At 33.4% G+C, this 21321-nt stretch overlaps 1 protein-coding gene across 1 annotated transcript; it reads right to left on the bottom strand.

The window, feature by feature from the left end:
* LOC105158534 (ubiquitin carboxyl-terminal hydrolase 12-like) lies at window positions 682-19986 on the bottom strand. The gene is made up of 32 exons (XM_011075317.1): window positions 19784-19986; window positions 19551-19614; window positions 18677-18821; window positions 18406-18563; window positions 17975-18240; window positions 17654-17872; window positions 17455-17563; window positions 17263-17378; window positions 16505-16603; window positions 15733-15842; window positions 15093-15167; window positions 14178-14256; window positions 13956-14099; window positions 12878-12958; window positions 12656-12775; window positions 11438-11560; window positions 9537-9614; window positions 9353-9441; window positions 9106-9214; window positions 8672-8740; window positions 8481-8591; window positions 3467-3522; window positions 3180-3357; window positions 3001-3102; window positions 2809-2880; window positions 2630-2695; window positions 2022-2087; window positions 1684-1770; window positions 1420-1536; window positions 1225-1299; window positions 1050-1136; window positions 682-738 (listed from the first exon to the last, which is right to left on the bottom strand). The coding sequence occupies exons 1-32, from the start codon at window positions 19817-19819 to the stop codon at window positions 682-684; spliced, it is 3363 nt and encodes a 1120-aa protein (XP_011073619.1). The 5' UTR covers window positions 19820-19986.

Here is a 21321-nt window from a genome sequence, read left to right on the forward strand (position 1 = left end):
TTTAAAGATTAAATTAAGGAATGCAAGATATCACAATATCCTAATAGCCTAGCATAAAATATTTTCATGTAATGCTTTATTGATTAAACTACCACAATATTCTAACATTATCGAATCAAAACATAGTGATAGAACTACACAATAGCCCAGGTTGAATATAATAAACAAAAAGTGTATCAATACAATATTTGGAAAGCTAAACGACAAAATTACTGTAGAATAGCAGAAACAATTTCAATAACTCTTCCATCTATCTCTTTATCTATCTATCTATCTGTATATTTCTATATATACAATTACATGATTAGACAATCTCCCAACAGTAATGTACATGAAGCCAAGTTCTCAATTAACTATCATAAGTAATATATACATTTTATACAAAAAATCTAGAATACGATCCTCACAGTCCATTCTAAAGCAGTTGATTGGTCATCCAGGGCACAAATCTAGAACACCCATAATAAGTTGTTGGATTACGTGTGAATCGACATGAAACCTTACAACAAGAGAAGCTCTTCAATATATGTACAAATATGTATATTACACTGTCAACTTTGAGAAGTATTATACTTATGATTTTTCAAGAACTGGCTATGTGAGGACCCCTTGGGCGGCCACCCTCCTAATTGTATATCCTCAAAGGCTTGTTATGTGAGGTGCAATACTGAAAAGAAGAGGTTATTCCAGATCATAGTTAGAACTATTCTTACAGAAAACACAAACATATCGCTGCAACTGCAGATATAAAACAAATATATATCATGAATTCATAAACTCAGTACGCTGTATGCGTTATTTTTTTTTTTGGAGCAACTAAGGTATGTCTTGTGTTCTACAGCATGCCATATTAAGTTTTCTTTTTGCACGTAAAGGTCAGGGCTCATAATATAGCAATCAACTTATTTGCGCAGTAGATAATTAAAAGGACATGTAGCATGAGATGAAATTTTTAGGCTTTCTGCAAAACTTTCAGCAAGATTATCAACATCGAGCAACATAATCAAATTTATTAAACCAAAATGAAAATAGAATAATGTATAGAGTACCTGATTGGCTGCAGGAGGCCTTCTAGGGGTATTGTTACTGTGTTCCAGTCCAAGATATTGCTCCGAAGAAACACAAATACCGCTTCCCTGTAGAGTCAAAACATATTATGAAATTTAAGCGCATCTGTATATAAATATTCTCACAGTGTGTCTGTGTGAATAGAGTGAGTGAGACCTGGAAATGGTCGAACAAAATATCTGAATCCTCCAAGTATTTTGCTTGACTATGTGACACAAAAGCCAATCTCCACTGCATAAAATCGAGAAGATTTAAGCAGAAAGTAGAAGTTGTAGCATGCCTAACCACATAAGCATCATACCATCATTTTTATTTAAAGTGATTGTAACAATTAGGCTTGGGCTGTAATACCTTCAAAAATTCCTCATCTTGTACTTGCAACTTGTTTTGCACACGGACCTTGATACGAGACAAAGTTTCACCATCATTGATTACCAATAAAAATGGCTCGTCAAAGTTTTTAATTCGCTGCCAGAAGCAAAATGAATATATAATATTAAAAGTAAGAAAATGAAAGAGATGCACTTGCATGCTTATTATCTCAATTGAATTAGAGAGGTAGAACGAGTACAAATATCTAAGAAAAACTATGAAGTGATGAACTGAAAATACTACCGTCTGGTTTTGAGCGTCCTCATGCATGAAGTGACACACATGAATCAAACATTTACTTGAGCTAAGAAATTTCTCTTCCTCTGGAATCTGCAACGAGAAATTATAAAAATAGAGAAATTGTTGATATTAAAGATGAACATATGTGGAAGCCAATTTTAAAGAAAAAAGTGTCGTAGCCTATCAAAGGCACAGTACTAACATGGAAAGCAATTAGCAAGATATTTTTTGTTATGTGTATCACCTGAAAAAATGCAAGCATTTATATACATGCGTGCACCCACCCACCCCTAGAAGGGAAAGAAACATAGACACACATATATATAGAGATAGAAACAGACCTCTTCTGCTCGTAACGTCCAGCGGTTGTCATTTATTGCTGCGATCTTCTCACTATTAGGATATATCTGTAGGAACTTCGAGTTTCAGCAATTTACAAAAATAAGCATATAAGGCTAGATATAAGGAATTTCTAACATCCATTTGGAAACACATTATACAATTTACTAAGTCAGAGTGCATATCTCCGACGATTACGCAGGCATGCAGAGAGACGATCACAACATATTGTGTTATTTTCTAAGTTACGTACATATTATGATCACACAGCATGAGCTCTCACTGTATCTAAATTAGTAACAGAGAAGCACTTAGGTTAAGTGGAGGTACAAACAGGAGAACCACTTTAAGAGTGAAAAAATGACTAATTATCTCAAATGCCCCTCGAATTATGCCTCATTGTTCAACCATATCTAGTTAGTTGGTTTGATCATACTCTGTTTCGTCTTAACCCCGGTGGTTTGCCTACTTGTAAGCGTAAAATAAATTGAGTTTAACTATTTAAGTTGGATTATTTAGTAAAAATTTAGAAGAATATTCACCTATTATTTTGATATTAATGTTACAAAACTAATGAATGAACCAAAAAGAAGAATCAATAATTCAGGACCTTATAGATCTTGTGAGAGAATACTTGCAGCAACCTGAGTTCTGCATTTGGATGAGAAAGTTTCACCTGTTTAACATAAACATTGCAATAGTTAAAAATCATATTGTTATGCGACAAATTTTAGAATTTTAGAAACACACACAAGCACACTCCCCATAATAACTTGTCAGCTATATTACCTTCTCCTTGAGATGCTCAAGCACATCACCAACAGTGCTTTCTTTTGGCAGCCTGATACTATGAGTTTCCAGCTATATATGGAAAACAAATAAGATATTTAGTGTTTGCTAAATATATAATAAATTTGTAAGTCTGTGCATATGTATGCACTTGTATAGGAGCATAAAGTCCAATTATGAATGAATTCTCACTTTAGATCTTGCCGCATAGCTGAAAGCTAGTTTGAGGATTCTCAACTCTTGCAATTCTGGCAAAGGTATATCCAATACTTCGAAGTACAGAATATCAGAAAGCTGAACAAGAAAGTAATGGTTTGTTAGTTTCACACCCTCTCGAATGAACCCCGACCTAGAGTTGTATGAATGCATACTTCATCGTGATGCAACAGGATCTCCAACAAGTTTTCTACTCCTCGATATCTTATAGGATGAGCTTTTGGTCGCTGAGAGTAGATATTGTGTGATGTAAGCCGTAGTTTGGACGGATCATCGACTCTGAGTTGGTTCGCTACTCTCTTAACAACTTCATCATATGAATCAAACTTTGACCTTCACAATTAGTTAAATTTGAATAGCAGCGTTAAGTAGATCAATGTTACCAATCATAACATATGAAATTACACTATAGAATTAAAAGTCTGTCTTCTATTGAACTTACAGTTGTAAACAAAACTCATCCTTTTCAGGCCTTTCCAAGGAGCGAAAGTGGATAACCTGCAAACGACAAACCAAAAAAGTCAGCATATATTTGAGGAACAGAAGCAGTACCCTTAACATGGTGAGGATAGTTAAATGTTGTAGGAACAAACTTTAAACCAATTTCCTTGATTGTACAAGTTTCCCAAAAACATCACCAAAAAACCTACTAATAGTGAAGTCAAACCATGTAGCCGATGAAAAGCCAAGAAAATTGTCTCAAGTCAAAAGTAACAAAGAGTATGATTGCTTATTATACTAATAGTTCAACAAATTAGATGTTGGGAACCTAGGCTCTATCAACTACCATAGGAACCGCATTACTTTTTAATTTCATGTTCATTTGCTTCTAGAGTCATTTTCTGGAGAAATAGCTCAGCAATCTTTAACTGATCAGACATCTCTTTGTACCAATTAGGCACCCAATGAAGCTTGAAGCTAGTCTCTGTGGAATGCCCTGATCGTTGGCAATGATCACAAAACTGCTGCCTTTTGTCCGCTGGAAATTTCTTCTTGAAGTTCTACATTTCCCCTTGAAATGCTGCTCACTATTCATTTCCACACCACTCAAATTCATTTGCATCTGTTTTTCCATTCTAAGAAGCATAGAATATGCTTTAGTCATGGAAGGTAAAGGTTCCAATAGAAGTATTTGACTGCGTGCCTAATCGTAAACTGTGTTTAATCCTACAAGAAATTGAATCAACTGGTTTGAGGCTGTCATCCCAGCCATGGCTTTGTTGATTCTATAAGTGCAGCCTATGCATATACACTTCGGCTGGGAGCTAGGCACAAGAGTTCATCCCAAAGACGCTTTAGTTTTGTATAGTATTATGTGATGGACATGTTTCCTTGCACAACTTGTCCAATTTCTCGCTGCAGTTGGTACATCATAGGACTGTTGCTTTCGCCAAATCGAGCTTCCAACTCCAACCAAAGTTCACGTGAAGAACTAACATACATAAAGGACCTAGCTAATTCCTTGACATACAATTAAATATCCAAGTGGTAACCATGGAGTCAATACGATTCCATCTCTTAAAGTCATCTGTGTTTCCAAGCGGCCTGATTGCAGTGCCGTCAATAAAGTCCAGTTTCATTTTTGCTGTGAGAGCTCGTTTGAGAGCTCTACTCCAGGCGGAGTAATTAATTTCGAGTCAATAACGCAGAAACCATGACCATACCAAGGTGATCAGATGATTCTAACTGCAACAGCTCCTACTCTAGAGTAATGTGCATCGATGCACCACTGCCTCTCATCGCCATATTCGATTTATTGTACAAGTTCTATCTGAGATGATTGATGTTTAGAGTCCTTCGTTATGAAGGCTTTGATACCATGTTGAGAAGGAGAAAAATAGCGCAGTGATTTATGGAATCCATGTAAGAATGTATATTCATTTCTGTAACAAAAAACAAAAGAATGTACAGTGCTTTGTTCTTAAATACTGAGAGATGCGGAGGATGACGAACAGAAAGAAAAAATCATTAACTAATTAACTGCCTAGCTACACATCAGCAACACGTGGCATACACCTCATGCCTCGTCACTCAACTTATACAAATCGCATTTTTATTAACTAAAACAAAAGAAAACGTATGTCGTCAAATGCGCGTCTTCCCCCTGCTGCTTCCTCTGTATCAACATCAACCACAGTGTATCATCCTGGATCCTAGTTAGCATTTGCAACACCTATTCACATCTTAGGACCGTTGGCTGCCTATGCTTCGCCATCAGACCTAAACCTCATAGGTTTAAGTTCGACAATAGAGCATCCAAGTGTGTTCTCCTGGGCTATCTACCTCGGCAGATAGCTTACAGATTATATGACTTACATTCCCACAACATCTTTATCTCCAGAAATGTTCAATTTCACGAGGACATTTTTCCTTTTGCTCAAATTCCTCCCTCTGCCACCTCAGTTCCACTTCCTCATATTCCCTTGACTACTTACATTGATGAGGATGCTCCCTCATCTGTTGCCTCTACCCCTTCTCCTCCTCTTGTTTCCCAGTTTTCTTCTCTCTCTCCTTCTCGCCAGTGGAACAAAGAATTTACTCGTAGCCTGGCTGCTTATGGCTTCCAACAATCTACACATGATCATTGATTATTCTTCAAACGGTTGGATTCTGGATTTATTGGTCTTTTGGTTTATGTTGATGATGTGCTCATCATGGCGCCTTCTGCCTCTTTAATCTCACATGTGAAATCCTATCTTCATGCTCTGTTCACCATCAAGGATCTGGGTACTGCTCATTTTTTTTCTTTGGACTACAAATTGCTCGATTAGATACTGGGACTTCTGTTTCCCAAACTAAGTATACTCTGGACATCATTGCTGATTGTGGCTTACTCCATGCCAAACCTGCAGCCACTCCTCTACCTCCTGGCTCCCTGAACCTTATCATCGCCTAGTGGGTCACTTGGTGTATCTTACCTTCACTCGTCCTGATATCTCCCATGGTGTGCAACAACTTAGCCAATTCCTTCAGTGCCCCAGCACCTGTCACTGGCAAGCTGCTTTACAATTTGTCCGTTTTGGAAGGGCACTTCTGCGAAGGTTTGTTTCTATCCTCCTCTAATTCCCTCCATGTTCGGGCTTTCTGTGATGCTGATTGGGCTGCTTGCCCTGACACTAGACATTCCCTCACTGGCTTTTGTGTCTTCCTTGGTCCTGCTCTTATCTCTTGGAAAACCAAGAAGCAATGCACTATCTCTCATTCCTCTGTCGAGGCTCAGTATCGCAGCATGTCGCAGCATGGCTGCCACCAATTGCGAACTCAAGTGGATTTCCTTCCTTCTTCGCGATTTTGGCATTGCCATTAATGGTCCTATCCTTTTCCGCTGTGATAGCCAGGCAGCTCTGCATATCATGGCGAATCCTGTGTTTAATGAGCGCATTAAACATTTGGATACGGATTGTCATGTCGTCCGGGATGCTTACAAGGGTGGGTTCCTTGCTCCTATTTTCATTCGGAGCAAAGATCAGCTTGCTGATCTTTTCACGAAGTCACTCTCTATTGCTCTCTTTTCTGACCTAGTGTACAAGTTGGGCTTGTTTCTTGGCTCCCCAAGTCCAACTTGTGGGGGTTTGTTGCGAATGCTAACTAGGATCCAGGCTATTACCCAGTGGTTGATGTTGATACAGAGGAAGCAACACGCGGAAGACGCGCATTTGACCGCATACGTTTTCTTTTGTTTTAGTTTATAAAAATGCGATTTGTATAAGTTGAGTGATGAGGCATGAGGTGTTTGCCACGTGTTGCTGATGTGTATCTAGGCAGTTAATTAGTGAAAGATTTTTCCTTTTGTTCGTCATTTTCCCCGTCTCTCTGTATTTAATAATAGAGCACTATACTTCCTTTAATTTTTTGTTATAGAAATGAATATACATTCTTCCATGGCTTCCGTAAATCACTGCGCTATTTTTCTCCGTCTGAACATGGTATGAGAGCCTTCATAACGAAGGACTATGGACATCAATCATCTCAGATAGAACTTGTGCAATTAATCGAATATGGCGACGATAGGCAGTGGTGCATCGATGCACATTAAATAGGTTTTTCATCTTAAGAGATTTGCAACATAGGGTGCTTGCAATAGCAAGCTCCAATATGGCAAATATGAGTCTCATCTATGTTAGCCCTCTTATTGCTATTTTAAGTAAAAAATTTAATTAAAAACATAACGATTCATTTTCTAGGCGCGAGATATTGGATAAGCCCTAAACTCGAGACAGCTAGAGATATGGTTTTCAGTCAAATCCAGAGCTACTATATGTAGTCTAAAATTATAAATAAATATTGTTATTACACTATGAAAGGAACCTATACAACAGAATTTGAGTGAGAAGGAACTATTTGAAGAATAACACGGAAAACATCTAGTAGAGATACACTCTCATTAAAATAACTAAAAGTTGAAAGTTAGAAAGGAGTGAGCACATGCATGCTCATCTTCACCTAGGTCCGGAGGGAGGAACGTGTAAAGTGAGTTTGACATAAATGCACATCCCCATCTACGGCCGGAGAGAGGAAGACTGAAGTGAGCTTGATGTAGATGCTTATCCACGTCTAGGTCTGGAGGGAGGAACCTGAGCTTGACGTAAATGCTATCCGTATCTAGTTTTGGAGGGAGGAAGGCATGGAAGGAGTGTGACGTGCATGCTCATCCTCATCTAAGTTCAAGGGGAGGAAGGTGAGAACGAAGTGAGCTTGTCTTGCACGGTAATCCGCATCTAGGTCAAAATGGTGGAAATTAAAAAACACATATGTGTGACATACATGTTCATTCGCGTCTAACTCCGGAGGGAGGAAACTGAAAAAGTAGTGAGCATGATGTGCATGCTCTTCCATGTTTAGGTCTGGAGGGAGGAAGGTTGAGAAAGAAGTCAGGTTGACTTGCATGCTCATCCATGTCTAGGCACGGAGGGAGGAAGGCACGAGAGGTTTCATATTTTTCTAAATTTGAACAACCAAAAAATTGCAAGAAAGTTGAATTTTGTACATGATTTTCAGTCTCATCAAATGAAACCTCCTCCCAAAGATTTTTGGGTTCAAGGTCAGAGAATAACTAGGAAACACCTAATATAGAAAAAATATTCCTACAAAACAAGCAACCAGGGGGAACAGAAGAAGAGGATTGGACTTCTTCAGAGTGATGTGTTTACATTAAAGAAAAGCTCATAAATGAAGAACAGCAAGTTGTGAAAGAGGCAATTTCAAAAAATATTAATGAGCAACCGAAGTGAACTATATGCCTAAAAGGTCCAAGTTAGACTAATATGGATTATGTTTGATACTTTAGGAAAAGATATTCACACAATCCAGCAACACTGAACATAAGAATGAAATATGACACGTGAACTAGCGAAACTTATATCTTGTAACTACAATATAGTGATTCTACCTAAGATGCAGATGCATACAGATAAATATTACTAATTAATATGAACACAATAATTATGAAAATGTACTTGAAGGCTATGCTGGTATTCAAGGAAAGATGGAATATCCGGGCAATGAAATAGCCTCCTTGTTTGAGCAGGCAGTGGCTTTTGATACCAGACAATGTCCCCATCCTCTAGCTGCAATAAAAGAAAGCGGAAAGTTATCAAAATACAATCTTTGTCCAGACAAGATACTAGTGCTCGTGATTTTCATATACCTGGTTAGAAGTAAATGTAAGTCTTGTGTCAATGTATGTACACATGAGTGTGGGGTCAAACCTTATCTCCTGAGAAGCAAAAATCACAAGATATCTTCACCATTTAAAATATATTTGGGCATTTTGTGAAAGATATCTTCAACATTTAAACTGTATATGTGCATTTTGTGAAAGATATCTTCACCATTTAAAATGAATATGTGCATTATATTCCATATGCATAGCAATTTTTAAGTCCTTATAAAGAAATTGCATGTAGCATGAGTTATGTTCATCTCCATGACATTTGATAGATGCAAAAATAGCTCCATTTAATGAAAACAGTTGCATGTGGCTTTCATTTTAAGTTGCAGCTAACAATAATCTATTAAGATTCTTACCAGGATGTAGAAATAAGCAAATACTGTCTCTTCCATTCATATATTGAAACAAACCTCAAAGAGTTCTATCTTTTCATCTGGAGCATAGCCTGCAAGTTGATTTAACTTCTCTAGAATATCTGATGGCTTGTAATAACTCTTGACAAAAAGTCTTCCAGCATATCTGTTATGAAATGAGAATAGATTAAAGGCCAATACCATTCTTTTATCTTTACTTTTCAAGGAATTACTTGTGCCTATCCTTTCTATAGATATTTACTCCACATAGACCTCATGGGAAACAAGGGAATAAGAAAAATACCTTGACTCCCCTTTCTCAGGCTCATAAAGCTTAAAGAACAGTAAAATGTCATCACTTTCTTTATCAGGGAGAGGGCCGGCGCGCAAATTCTTAATCATAGTATAAAAATTTAATAAGACCACTGTTGTAAAGAAAGGCCTTCGAAGCTCATTTACTACATACATTTGGATTTATCATGAATTACCTGTGCACGCTCTACTTCTAAAAACAACTGCAGGTCGTCATTGGGATCCTTACTTGATAATCTCTTTAAATGGCTCACCTGCAATCATATAACAATCTGAAATGAGGGCGACCATGGCTGACATTCAAAATGTTAAGTGTCTTCAATTTGGTACCCAAGTAAGGAACTCCGAAGTGGAAATGGTCTCGATCAAGATCAAAAGCAGAGCCAATCAACAAACCCTAATCACGCCTTCCACAAATGTTTCTCTCTGCAAGTTTTCTCTTTTTTTTTTAATACTTATATATTTTTAGTTTTATAGACATTTTATATAAATGGGATGATTATATAATCCTTCATTGTAATTTAATGTAATTACACATAAATTTTATGTAGTTGGAAAAATTACATTTAGTAACACTATCATTTATTTTCGTCCAATAATTTAATCCCTCTATTAGTCAATATTCATAAAATTTGCTTATATTTAGTAAAAATTATTGAAATGAAAAACTATATTTATCCACGACTGACTTACTACTTATTGCTAATTGAAGTGAACTATTTGTTAGATAAATATAAAATCAGGAGTACTGGATGAAATTTTTCAAATGACATAGGGTCTATGTATAATTATACTAAACTTAAAGGAAAAGCAGTCTAATTATCCCTACATAAATACATACTTAATACTATAATGTAAAATATATTAGAATTGTGTTCAACGAATATCTCATTTTTTGAATTCTATATAATAATCTGATAATTTAACTTATATATTTACTAAAGTTATGATTAATAAATGATTTAGTATTTTTTATGTTGTTGTATACATTGAGATATAATACTACTTGTTCTTCTACTTTATTTTACATAATTAACAAAGTAATCATTTAAATTGCTATAGCAGTATCTTAATTATTTCATAATCAGTTTGGTTTTATTTTTAGAAAATTATCTTTTCAATTACATATATACATATATATATTATTAAACAATTTCATTATATAATTAATTCAGAACAAAAAAAACATTTTTAAGATAATCTTCTTTATAGTAATGAAAAAATTCCAAGAAATACTGAATATTGTTGTATGTTTTATACTTTATTAATTAAATATATAAATTAGCAAGTTATGTATAAATATTTTACATAATTTAATTTGTATCTTTACACATCTTTGCTAACTAAACTAATCTATTTTGTATATTTAGCATAAGTAAGAAGTTTCTAAAATTTTATATTTTGTTATAATCGACTATTAAGAATATTTAATTATTATTATACATTCAATTTCATATTAATTGCCATTATACTTTCATAATTTATTAATTAGTTTGGATTAAAATATATATATATAAACATATTTTTCTGATTAAACATAAGGTAAATCTTTCCTTTGTTTGTGTAATATGTTTAATAAATATTCATAAATACATTAATTTTTTTAAGTTATCTTCCGAATCAAAATTTTAAATTATTAAAATAACCTTGAGTTCGAACTTAGTTTTTCCTTTTCAAGTTATGTTGAGCTGCACTTGAGCTCGAATTTTAAAATTTTGTCGAACTCATACCCTTACAGTTACCCAAAAGAAAATAGAAAATAAGAAGCGAATGCAATATATTACCCAACACAACTCAAACTATATTTTCTACCATAATTCTTGTTGCATTTTCTATTTTGTTTCACATATACATATCACATGTATAAAGATTATGTCATTAATTTTATCTAAGAAAAATATTTTATACACGTCAAAATTAATAACATAATCTTTATAGACGTGATATGTATATGTGAAACTAAATACAAGATGCAACAGGAGTAGAAAATCCAATGTGAACACAATACCAGGAAAAACCGCATAATAATGTGGGAAAAGTGATACAAAAATGTAAGTAAGAAGCATAAGATGTTTACGGTGTAGGACTCCTCTAGGAGTGTCAATGGTCGATTAGGACGATGAGTTTTGTTTTGACGCTTTCCCCATAGCCAGAAACGTTGGAAGTACACTGGTGCAAGAAATTCTCTCGCAATCTCTTCCTGTCAATCATCTTTAATTTCAGCTGATACAAACATAGTACAAGTATGGAAAAATAACATTTTTCTTCTCATAAAATAAAGCCTTCCGCTTTTGGTCCCATTGGTTATGTGACTATCACTTTCGGTCACTAACTTTCAAAACGTTAGCACTTTTAGTCTTATGACACCTTTTATTAGATAATTAATATAAAAAAACATACGTAATAGTTAAGTGCATGGGAATAAAACTGTTGTATTTCTAAGTTCGAACTAAAGTGAGAGTCATGTAACCAAGGGACCAAACTTGTAAAGGCCCAACGACACGTGTTTTCTTAAAATATCAAACAGAAAGGTGTAATGAGACCAAAAGTGTTACTTTTCCTTAGTTACAGGGACAAAAGTGAGAATCACATAACCAATGGGACAAAAGGCAGAAAGACCCTAAACTAAGATACAAAAAATATTATTTTCAACATAGTACAAGTGACAAAAGAGTCAAAAGAACTACAACTTTAATTACATTATGGATACTTAAGGAATAGTAGAATGTTAAATGGTTAAATTACTATCTTACTTGACGAGACATGCTATTTTTCCGACACAGTACAAGTAACAACAAGAATAACAACAACAACAACTAAAACGTTAAATGGTTAAAATTACTAAAAAGAACATGCTTCACAAGAAGAACAAAAGTGTACTCCCACAAGAGTAAATGATATTGGACACAAGACTAATCATGTGCGGTTGGGAAAAAAAATACAATTACATACATAAACAAGCAGATTTTACAATAAAAAAAGTTCCAACTGATAGCTTAGTGAACTAATAAGGTTGAGTTTTGTTATTGGTTCTTCTCTGACATAGAGGGAAATTAAATTTCCTATTGCAGTTGTTAGTTACAAATTCTATTACATTGAAGTATACACGACATGTGTATAAAATCCTTCCTTAGATGAAATTAATCACGTAATCTTTATATTAAGGTGTGTATGTATGTAATGGAATAAAAACTACAACATGAATTGTAATAAAAAATTCAATCTGCATAAAAGGACACAACAACTATTAAGATTATGAGAACCTAACTTCTATCAATTGCAAATACTTGTATACCTTATAAGTGTGAAATGGTTTAAGCTTCTGAACATAAAAACTTCTAACTTTGGCATGATCCACTAAATCAAAACATATATCCTTTCCAATCTGCCTTGCAAAATCTTCATCAGTCACAACCTAAAGACATCACCATACTTCTCTAATTAAAAATCTGCTTAGAATGGAGACAATGAAATAGGAAAACTGTTACTATGTAGAAGAACTGTCAATATGATTTACCTTTACAGTCATGTACTTATCAGCTTCTGCTTTTTGTTTCTTCTTTAGTTCTTTCTCTTTTTGCTCCCTCTTCAACCTCTCCTACACGAACAAAAACTTTATTAATGCCAAATATAATGAAAAAGAATAACAGGGTGTTTGGCTAAGCTTATAAGCATGTTATTGAAACATTTTATAAGATGTTTAGAACCCTATAAGCTCTTGAGAACCATTTAGCAATATTTTTTTTTTTTGAAGAGCTCATAAGATCCTAAGTAAGATGTTTTGGATCTTATAAGCTCTTTAAGAAAAGGTTAACTTAACCTTTCTTTTCTTTAAAAAATCTTATAAGTTCTTCAATCTTAACGTCCAAAAAACAAAAACACACACATAATTTTGTTAGTGTTTCAGATATAGCCTTCATACAATTTACACCCCCTCAAAACAAAATTATCTATTTGTATAATTTTAATTCTAAGAGTTTGATGACTTTTTTTGGTTATTATTACAGTATAAAAAGCTTAGGATAAATTACATTTTCCTATCCGAACTACGCCCATTTTTACCCTTCGCTATAGAAATTTTTTTTGTGTCAACTTACCATATCAACTTTGCCATATAAGATCGTCCTTTTATTGATTTTCTGCAGGAAGAACATCGCATATTGTGCATATGTGAAAAATATCACATCACATAACCCTTAAACATCACATGCGCACTGCATGTGATGTTTTTTCAATAAAAACTTAGTTGAAAAATAGTTATAAATGGCAAACTGTAAAATTTTGTAAAGTTGAGATGATAAGTTGACACAAAAAAATTCAGATATCAATGTGTAAAAACGGCCATAGTGCGGATGACAAAATGTAATTAATCCAAAAGCTTATTTTGTCTAACACTCTAATGTCATACAAGCTCAAGCATCATATTTATCCAAACAATTTAAGAACTTAATTTTGAAATAAGAATAAGTATCTTTAAAATCCTATAATATCTTATAAGATTTAGAAGCATACGATGTTTCAATTAAACTTAGCCAGATAACCTCTAAATTTCTTTGGTAAAAGCAAAAATGACTTGAGCTGATTTTTTATCAAACCTTAAGATGGTGAGAGATATCTCTGTCATGAATGTCGCACAGTATTTTACCCTTGTCGCTTTCACGTATGTACACTAGCATATAGGCATTTGACTGCCTTGTAAACTTGAAGGGGGCATTATCTGGATTTGTCGTCATTACATGCTGACAAGACATAAATGAAAAGGTAAGAAAGTATCAACAAGTTTTAACAAAACTAGAAAAAATGAAAGGAAAACTTACTTCTTCTTCACCTCCATAAAGCTCGTCTAAAGCCTTTATTATGTCTTCTTTTGTCACTCGTTCATCATCGAATTTATACCTGAAACCATTCAGAATGATTTTCTTTATGTAGTTTGCAACGAGAGATCTACATGTAATGTATTGCTAAAAGCAAAAAACTTGCATTTTTACGTCACGAGAAAATAACGTTTTTGGTCGCATATGTTTGGGTCTTTTCCAAATTGCCGCATTTGTTGTGATTCTTTCACATTGCATCCCATAAGTTCAAAATTTTCTCATTTTGAGACCTCACCACACTTTTTCGTCCAATAATTAATGGAGTTGTTAAAAGGTTTTTAAGGGGGGATTGTGAGGGTTCCATTATTATTGTACGAAACATGTACTTAAAGACTAAAATTGAGAAAATTTTCAACTTATGGGATAAAATGTGAGAAAATCATAATAAATGGGACTAAAGTGAAAAAGGCCCTAACATATGGGACCAAAAATGTAATTTTTCATTACGTCTCACAAGTTAGCCTTTGGCAATGTTTGGTCCCATTGTTTTCGAACTTACCATATTGCATTCCATAACTCCAAAAAATTTGTAATTTGCATGCCGAGCCTTAATTCCATTAAATTTATTTCACAAAAAAGATTACTAGTGTTAGGGCTTGGAACTAATTGTAATTTTTTTAGAGTCGTAGGACAATATGGTGAATTAAAATACAATAACACGAAAATCGCAAAGAGGCTAACTTGCAGGACGTAAAATCAATTTTTTCCTAAAAAGCATTAGTTAATGGCCTAATAATAAAATAGTGTGTCAAATGAAGCTTGTTAAGTTTACGCTTCTCAGACAATACAAGCTAAGGAACATTTACAAATATAGATATGCAATTTTTTATGGACTAAATTCAATAACTAACTCAATACCATTGGTTGGATAGAGTTGGCCTTATGAAAGCATAATAGTGTCCGCCTTGCACACCACCGCTATGGACCAAAACACTGCAAAGAATGAAAAAATTGTCGGAATGAAAATGTAACCTAAAGTTACGCAAGTGTGAAGAATAAGAAAATTTACAAATGTTGCAATTTGAATAAGAAAATAATCCCAATGATCAATTTTCTCTGGAACAAAATTTCTATCCTATATTTTTTGAATTTTGGCATTTTAGTGCTTTATCTTTCTAGGCTTGCCAAAATAGGTCCTATAGCTTTTAATTTTTTTACAATTTTGGTCCATACCAATGGGAGCCAAAGTCCGAATTAAAGAAGAAGCATGTGTGAGGAATATGTTTTACTCGGGAAATATTTACAAACTCCAATGATTGAAGGACCAGAATTGCAAAATTTACAAGTTTACATGACATATTTGCTACACTGGAAAAATAAATGGCTAAACCGTTAAAATGCAAAAGATACAGGATGAAAATTGCATTTAAGCGAAATAAAGTATACAGAAAGGATTTGCCATTACAAAAATTGCAGGTGTTAAAGCCAAAACCAAAAAGAAAAACTTCTACTTGCTGAACAAATCAAAATGGGGTGGTGGAAACATCTATTTACTAACCTGTGAAGTGTATAGAGGTTGCGTACTCTTCTATTAGCCTCAGGTGACAAGTATCTTCCATTATCTCTATCCAGATCAAGTTCAAGAGGAAACTCATAGCGGTCATTTATCTACATGCCATCAACATCAAATAAAAAATCATTCATATTACAAGAAACACAACTTGGACATGACTATTAATGCACCAATTAGTCAAAGCTTAAATAGGTAGCCAGAATTTCCTTTGTGGCACATAATTTATTTTATTTTATTTAGTTAGACAAATTCCCTTTTCGAAAACCCGAAAAGACATCCGCTTAGCATATTCCGACCAAATTTGGAGACTCTGATTGCTAGAGTCCTGAATTGCATAAATAATAATAATTTAATGTCACTAAATTAAAATCTCCATATTTGGGTGTCCTAAAAGTGCCATCCTCTAACATGTTGGACAAAAAATTTCAATTTAGCCTATGGGATGTTAATCATTAGTCTTGGTAGGACATACTCAAGCAATAAATTTAACTATTATAAGAAGACTATTTTTTATTGTATTTGCTTCTAGTAAGACAAAATTTGTCTAACTTGCAATCTTGATTGTAATATTTGTTATAGAACAAGATCAAAGCTATTACTAACCAGTCTTCTTAAGCTGCACACAGAAAGAGGTAAGACTTAGCCAATTTGTACACTTTTTGCTCTAGTCTTTACATTGTATTCAACCGTACAGTTTGATAACAAAAATTTGCAAATCATGCATCTCATAAGTTAGAAGAGAAGTTTAACTACTAACCTTTACCATGCCATCCCGAACAAACTGATATTCAAACCGTTTTAAGTGAAGCTGGAGCACTGGTGGGAAGTTAGTAAACAAGACCCCTTTCTTAGCATCCTGAAACACGAAATCATCAATCTTAAGGTGGTCCTTTGACAAGACTCTAATAATATGCTAAGGAATATAAGTCTAAAGAAAACAAGCATGTCCTCCTGACAAAAGAGTCATCTAACTAACTCTCAAACATAAATACACTAGTGAGAGATAAGGTTAAAATGATCATTATATTTAGGATAAATTACAATGACCTCTTAAGGATTATCATAATCCTAAATACCATTGTTGTTTGAAAAATTACTAGTATCCATGATGTTTGATGAATTTATGTAATATTTGGATGAAGGCCTGAAAAAAATCTACTTTTTCCTTGCTTTTTTTCTTTTTAACAAATAATAAAATAAGTTGACATGGTTAAATGTTCTTCTTGCCCTTCAAGATTATAAAATTTTTTTCAATATTTTAAAAAATAACTTAAAAAATTTCATAGACCATAAGAGTATTTGGATCTAAGCACCATAAGAAAACTGATGGAAATCTAATGAGGTCTTACGAAATAGGTTAATTATTTGGTGGACATTAAAATCAGGTGGTATTCATAAATTTTCAAATAACAAAGAGGTAGTTTTAATTTTGTCAAACTTGAGGAGAGCTCTTTATAATTATTTACTTTTATATATTTAACTAAACCAGCAAGTAAATTAACTTAGCCTACTCACCTGCAAACCATATTGCCCCGCATGATATTTGTTATCACCATCTAAATGTTCAACTGCAACATACTTATCAAACGAAGCATAGACATCATGACATCCCTTGACATCAAGCTGAAGATCTACCGCATAGAGGACACAAAAATTTATAAAATGAAACTAAAGAGTCTAAAGGCTAAATAGATCAACTACAAGTACCATAGAATGACTCCTGTCTACTAGACTTGTAATCAACATTGATGCATTCAAGGTAGTTCTTGTGGTGCCCTTCAAATAAGTGTTGTATAGCACCTTCCACAGCAGTTCTCTAATAATGGTAAGAGGATAACAATTAGTTAAGAAGAATTCAAAAGTTTGTAATCAAATTGACAGTAGTAGTATTCTATTTCTAGTGGACCTTCATTTTTTCTTCAAGCTTCTCACACAGGACTCTGTTGAGTTCGTGTACATCATGTTGCAGGAAAGCATGATGTGTATCCCACCCAAAGGATCTTGTCAAATCTTTTGTTCCAACACTGCTTTCACTGTGTTGAAGCTTGTAAAATAAGCTCTGTAGGGCCATAGGTATACTTGTCGATGGCTCATCATTAACACTAGTTGTCATGTGGTATACAACCTGAATAAGAATCAAATATATCATCACTTCCCTAAGAAACTTCCATACATGAAAATAAATCATGATACACAACTAGATAGTCCCTGAAATGAGATCCTTAACCTTTCTGAAATAGGAAATATGGAACAACATCTGGAGAAGAGAGTTCATATAACAGGTGGCTCCTTGGTTCTTAAGTCCAACATAACTAGTTTCCCTTTTTGAATTATATAAATATTGGTCTGTAGCTCTGTAGACAGTAATCTCAGCTTCGATCACACAAATGTCATTGACTATAAAACCTCGGCTTGTATCATAAAGGTCATTAAGTGGCATGAAGGATGTGAAACCCCAATCACTTTCCCCAGCATTAAGTTGGTGTTTTGCTTCTGCATGGTCAAAATGTAAGTGCAGATGAGCAGATAAAATAAAATGAGCATTCAAAGGAAAAACATAAACATGGAAGAACAAATGCGTGTTAGAGAATTATACATATACTATGAGATCCAAAAAATGAAATAAAATCTTAGTATATATAAAGGGTACTTCAATACCTTTTCTAATTGAATTGCTGCTATGAAATTGATTAACAATAGTCAAACTGAAGTGTGCATATCTGCTCCAACCATATGGTAAATTAGCTGTGTCAATAAATCCCATATACATGGATAGAAAATCAACATTGTTCCCCTTCGGAAAAATGAGCAGCCTCCTGACATGTATATAGCAAAATATTAATTTCTAATACTACTACAAGTGTCGAAAGTTGTACAAACCATCAATTATATATTAACGTCTCAATTCATATATCAGATAGAAAATTACCATGTAACATCACCAAGTTCATATGTACTGGAATAGAGTTTCGTCATACTCAATCTTGAAAAGTCTTTAATCCTCCAAGTAATCTTAACCGATTGAGCATCCTCCACTGGTTGATTTTTCATGGAATTACTTGTTCCTTCATGTACTACAAAAAAAGTTTCATTAAATACTAAATTATAAGTAAGGTTTTAACATTAAAACAAAATTTGCTCACATTGATTGTTTCATTAAATACTGCATAATAAGTAAGGTTTTAATATTAAAATTACATGTAAGAATTTAACATTAAAGCAACATTTTTCACTTATTGTTTCATTAAATACTACATGATTTTAAAATTAAAATAGCATTTGTTCCTATTTATTGTTTCATTAAATACTGCAAAAGAACATATAACGAAGATATTCAGAACAATATCATCAGCTGCAGTCCAACTCGTCAAGAACATCTATGATATAAGATTTATTAACATTCATTCTTTTTTTCTTTTTGGAACATTTTGCAGAGATGAAATATACATGGCACCGAATAATTAACAATGTAGCTGATCATGTAGGCCAACAGAGTGACTACTGGAAAATTCTTATTCCTTAAAATTGGATGAACTCATGAATTTTAAAAAAGACGTTTCCCAATTAAAAATCAATAAGAAATATTTTGGTCTATAAATTTACACAAAAAAATCATGCACCAAGACAAAACCTATATATGTTATTGAAGTTTCTTATGCTCATTGAAGAAAAATAGCCAAATCAAGAAATAAACAACAAAATAAAATACAAAAATTAGGAAACAAAACAAAATCTTATAGGCGAGTGCAGAAAAATATGCACAAGCATTCACAAAACATATAAACTACTCTTTATTAATTTACCTTCCATGGATATAGGCACTTCCATTTCCATCACTTCCGGAACAAAAATATTCATGTGCTCGTGCTGCAATTAAACAAAAAAAAATCACAAATCAAAACCTTCTCACATGAAACTAATTAAACACCTCACGGAACTAAAAAATAAAAATGGAAAAAAAAAACACGCGTGGTAGACAACAAAAACAAGATTCCACAACTCTTGATTAGCAACACGCGTGGTAAGCTATACGCACCTCGTTGTGGCTCTGTGAAGAAGGCATAGGAGGCATTGAGAAGAATGTAGGTATAGTTCTGTATTGAATTTAACTAAAATGAAGTGAATTTGATGGAGCTCGTTGCCTGTGCGTAGGAAAAATAGAGAGAGGATTTGGGTGGAGAACGATGGTGTGTATGCTGGGGAGTTTGGCCAACTTAGATTTTCAAGATTTTTTGAAAATTTCATGTGAAACGGAAATGAGGCATGAAAAGACAAAATCTTGACTCGGATTAGGAGGAATTTATTACAATAAAAATCTTGTACAAATTCATCAAACTTTCACATAGCACCCCATCATTTTACCCAAATTATTATTGCCTCCCCAAGGTTTTGTATTGTTTATAAAATTAGTCATTTTATTTTTAAAATGAGAAAAAGAAAATTCTTGAATTTTGATGAGTGAAAAAATCTTTTGTATGTTTAATTGAGGTGCGTTGAATAATTGATAATTATTTTATAGATATAGTGATTTTATTTTTATTTGTTTATATCAATTACAAAGGCTCTTTTTCTCAAGCGGCAAAATGATTTCATGAAATACTTGTTTTTTAATAAAATTAACTATTTTATTAAATACTTCTTTCTAAATATAATTATAATTTTATATTTTTGAGATTGTGAGAATGCCACAGTCTCGACTTTGGCAGAATTCGTCAATGCCAGCAAACCTCATAAAGTCCTAACTGTAGCGATAAAAAGATGCATAAAAAAGTAGGTGGAGAAGGACATATCTGAGGCAATATATTCTCCAACTTTACTGTTGCATCAACCCAACTCTCTTAATATTGTGTGCGGTCTTAGTTACGAATGATGAATGTTTCTTTTTATTTATGAATATGATTCACAAAAATAATAAAAGTAAACTAGACCATTTCAAGTAAAAATCTTATCACTCTCGAGGAGATAGATCTGAATAATTATTACAACCGATTATAGGTAATTCAAGATGATTTTTTTCTTTTTGTGGATAGAACAAAATTGTGTGTTCTAATAATCTAAAAGAAGAAAAAACTATAGTCAGTAACTTAGTCAATTCAAAATAAATATATTTAATTTAATTTCTTATTGCCATTCTTCTTTCAATTTCCCATTTCTATATTTGCATACAAAATTAGAAATGAAAATTCATTAATTAGAATTATCAAACGCAATCTTATTATGAATTTATATTGGCAATGCAAGAAATGCAAATACTTAATACATTTGTATTCTTGGCCAATCTTTTTAATCATTGTCATCGAATTCTAGTAAGCACATTGGATAAGAACAATGAAAAAGTTCTCATACACCGAGCAACACGTAATGAAATGAATCTTTGAACCCATCCCACCCTTTTTCATTGGAAACAACAAATTCAACACGAAACCTACAAACCAACGGGGAAGAAGAAAAAAAGAAACAAATTAACATCCACCAGATAATGAAATTACAGTATATCCCTAGTAATAAATGTAAAGATTTTTTAAAGAAGATGCTAGCTACATTAATCATTGTTCACATTCTAGTTAATGGTTA

The sequence above is a fragment of the Sesamum indicum genome, linkage group LG3 (genome assembly GCF_000512975.1).
Source record: "Sesamum indicum cultivar Zhongzhi No. 13 linkage group LG3, S_indicum_v1.0, whole genome shotgun sequence".
In the NCBI taxonomy this organism is placed as follows: domain Eukaryota; kingdom Viridiplantae; phylum Streptophyta; class Magnoliopsida; order Lamiales; family Pedaliaceae; genus Sesamum; species Sesamum indicum.

What these genes read in the sequence shown, in the direction of transcription:
- LOC105158534 (XM_011075317.1), bottom strand. Translation starts at nt 19,819, where the DNA reads ATGCCTCCTATGCCTTCTTCACAGAGCCACAACGAG. An exon ending in CTTCACAGAGCCACAACGAG is followed by an intron (nt 19,615 to 19,783) that starts GTGCGTATAGCT and finishes GTTTAATTGCAG; the next exon opens with CACGAGCACATGAATATTTT. An exon ending in GATGAGTTTTGTTTACAACT is followed by an intron (nt 3,358 to 3,466) that starts GTAAGTTCAATA and finishes CTAATTGTGAAG; the next exon opens with GTCAAAGTTTGATTCATATG.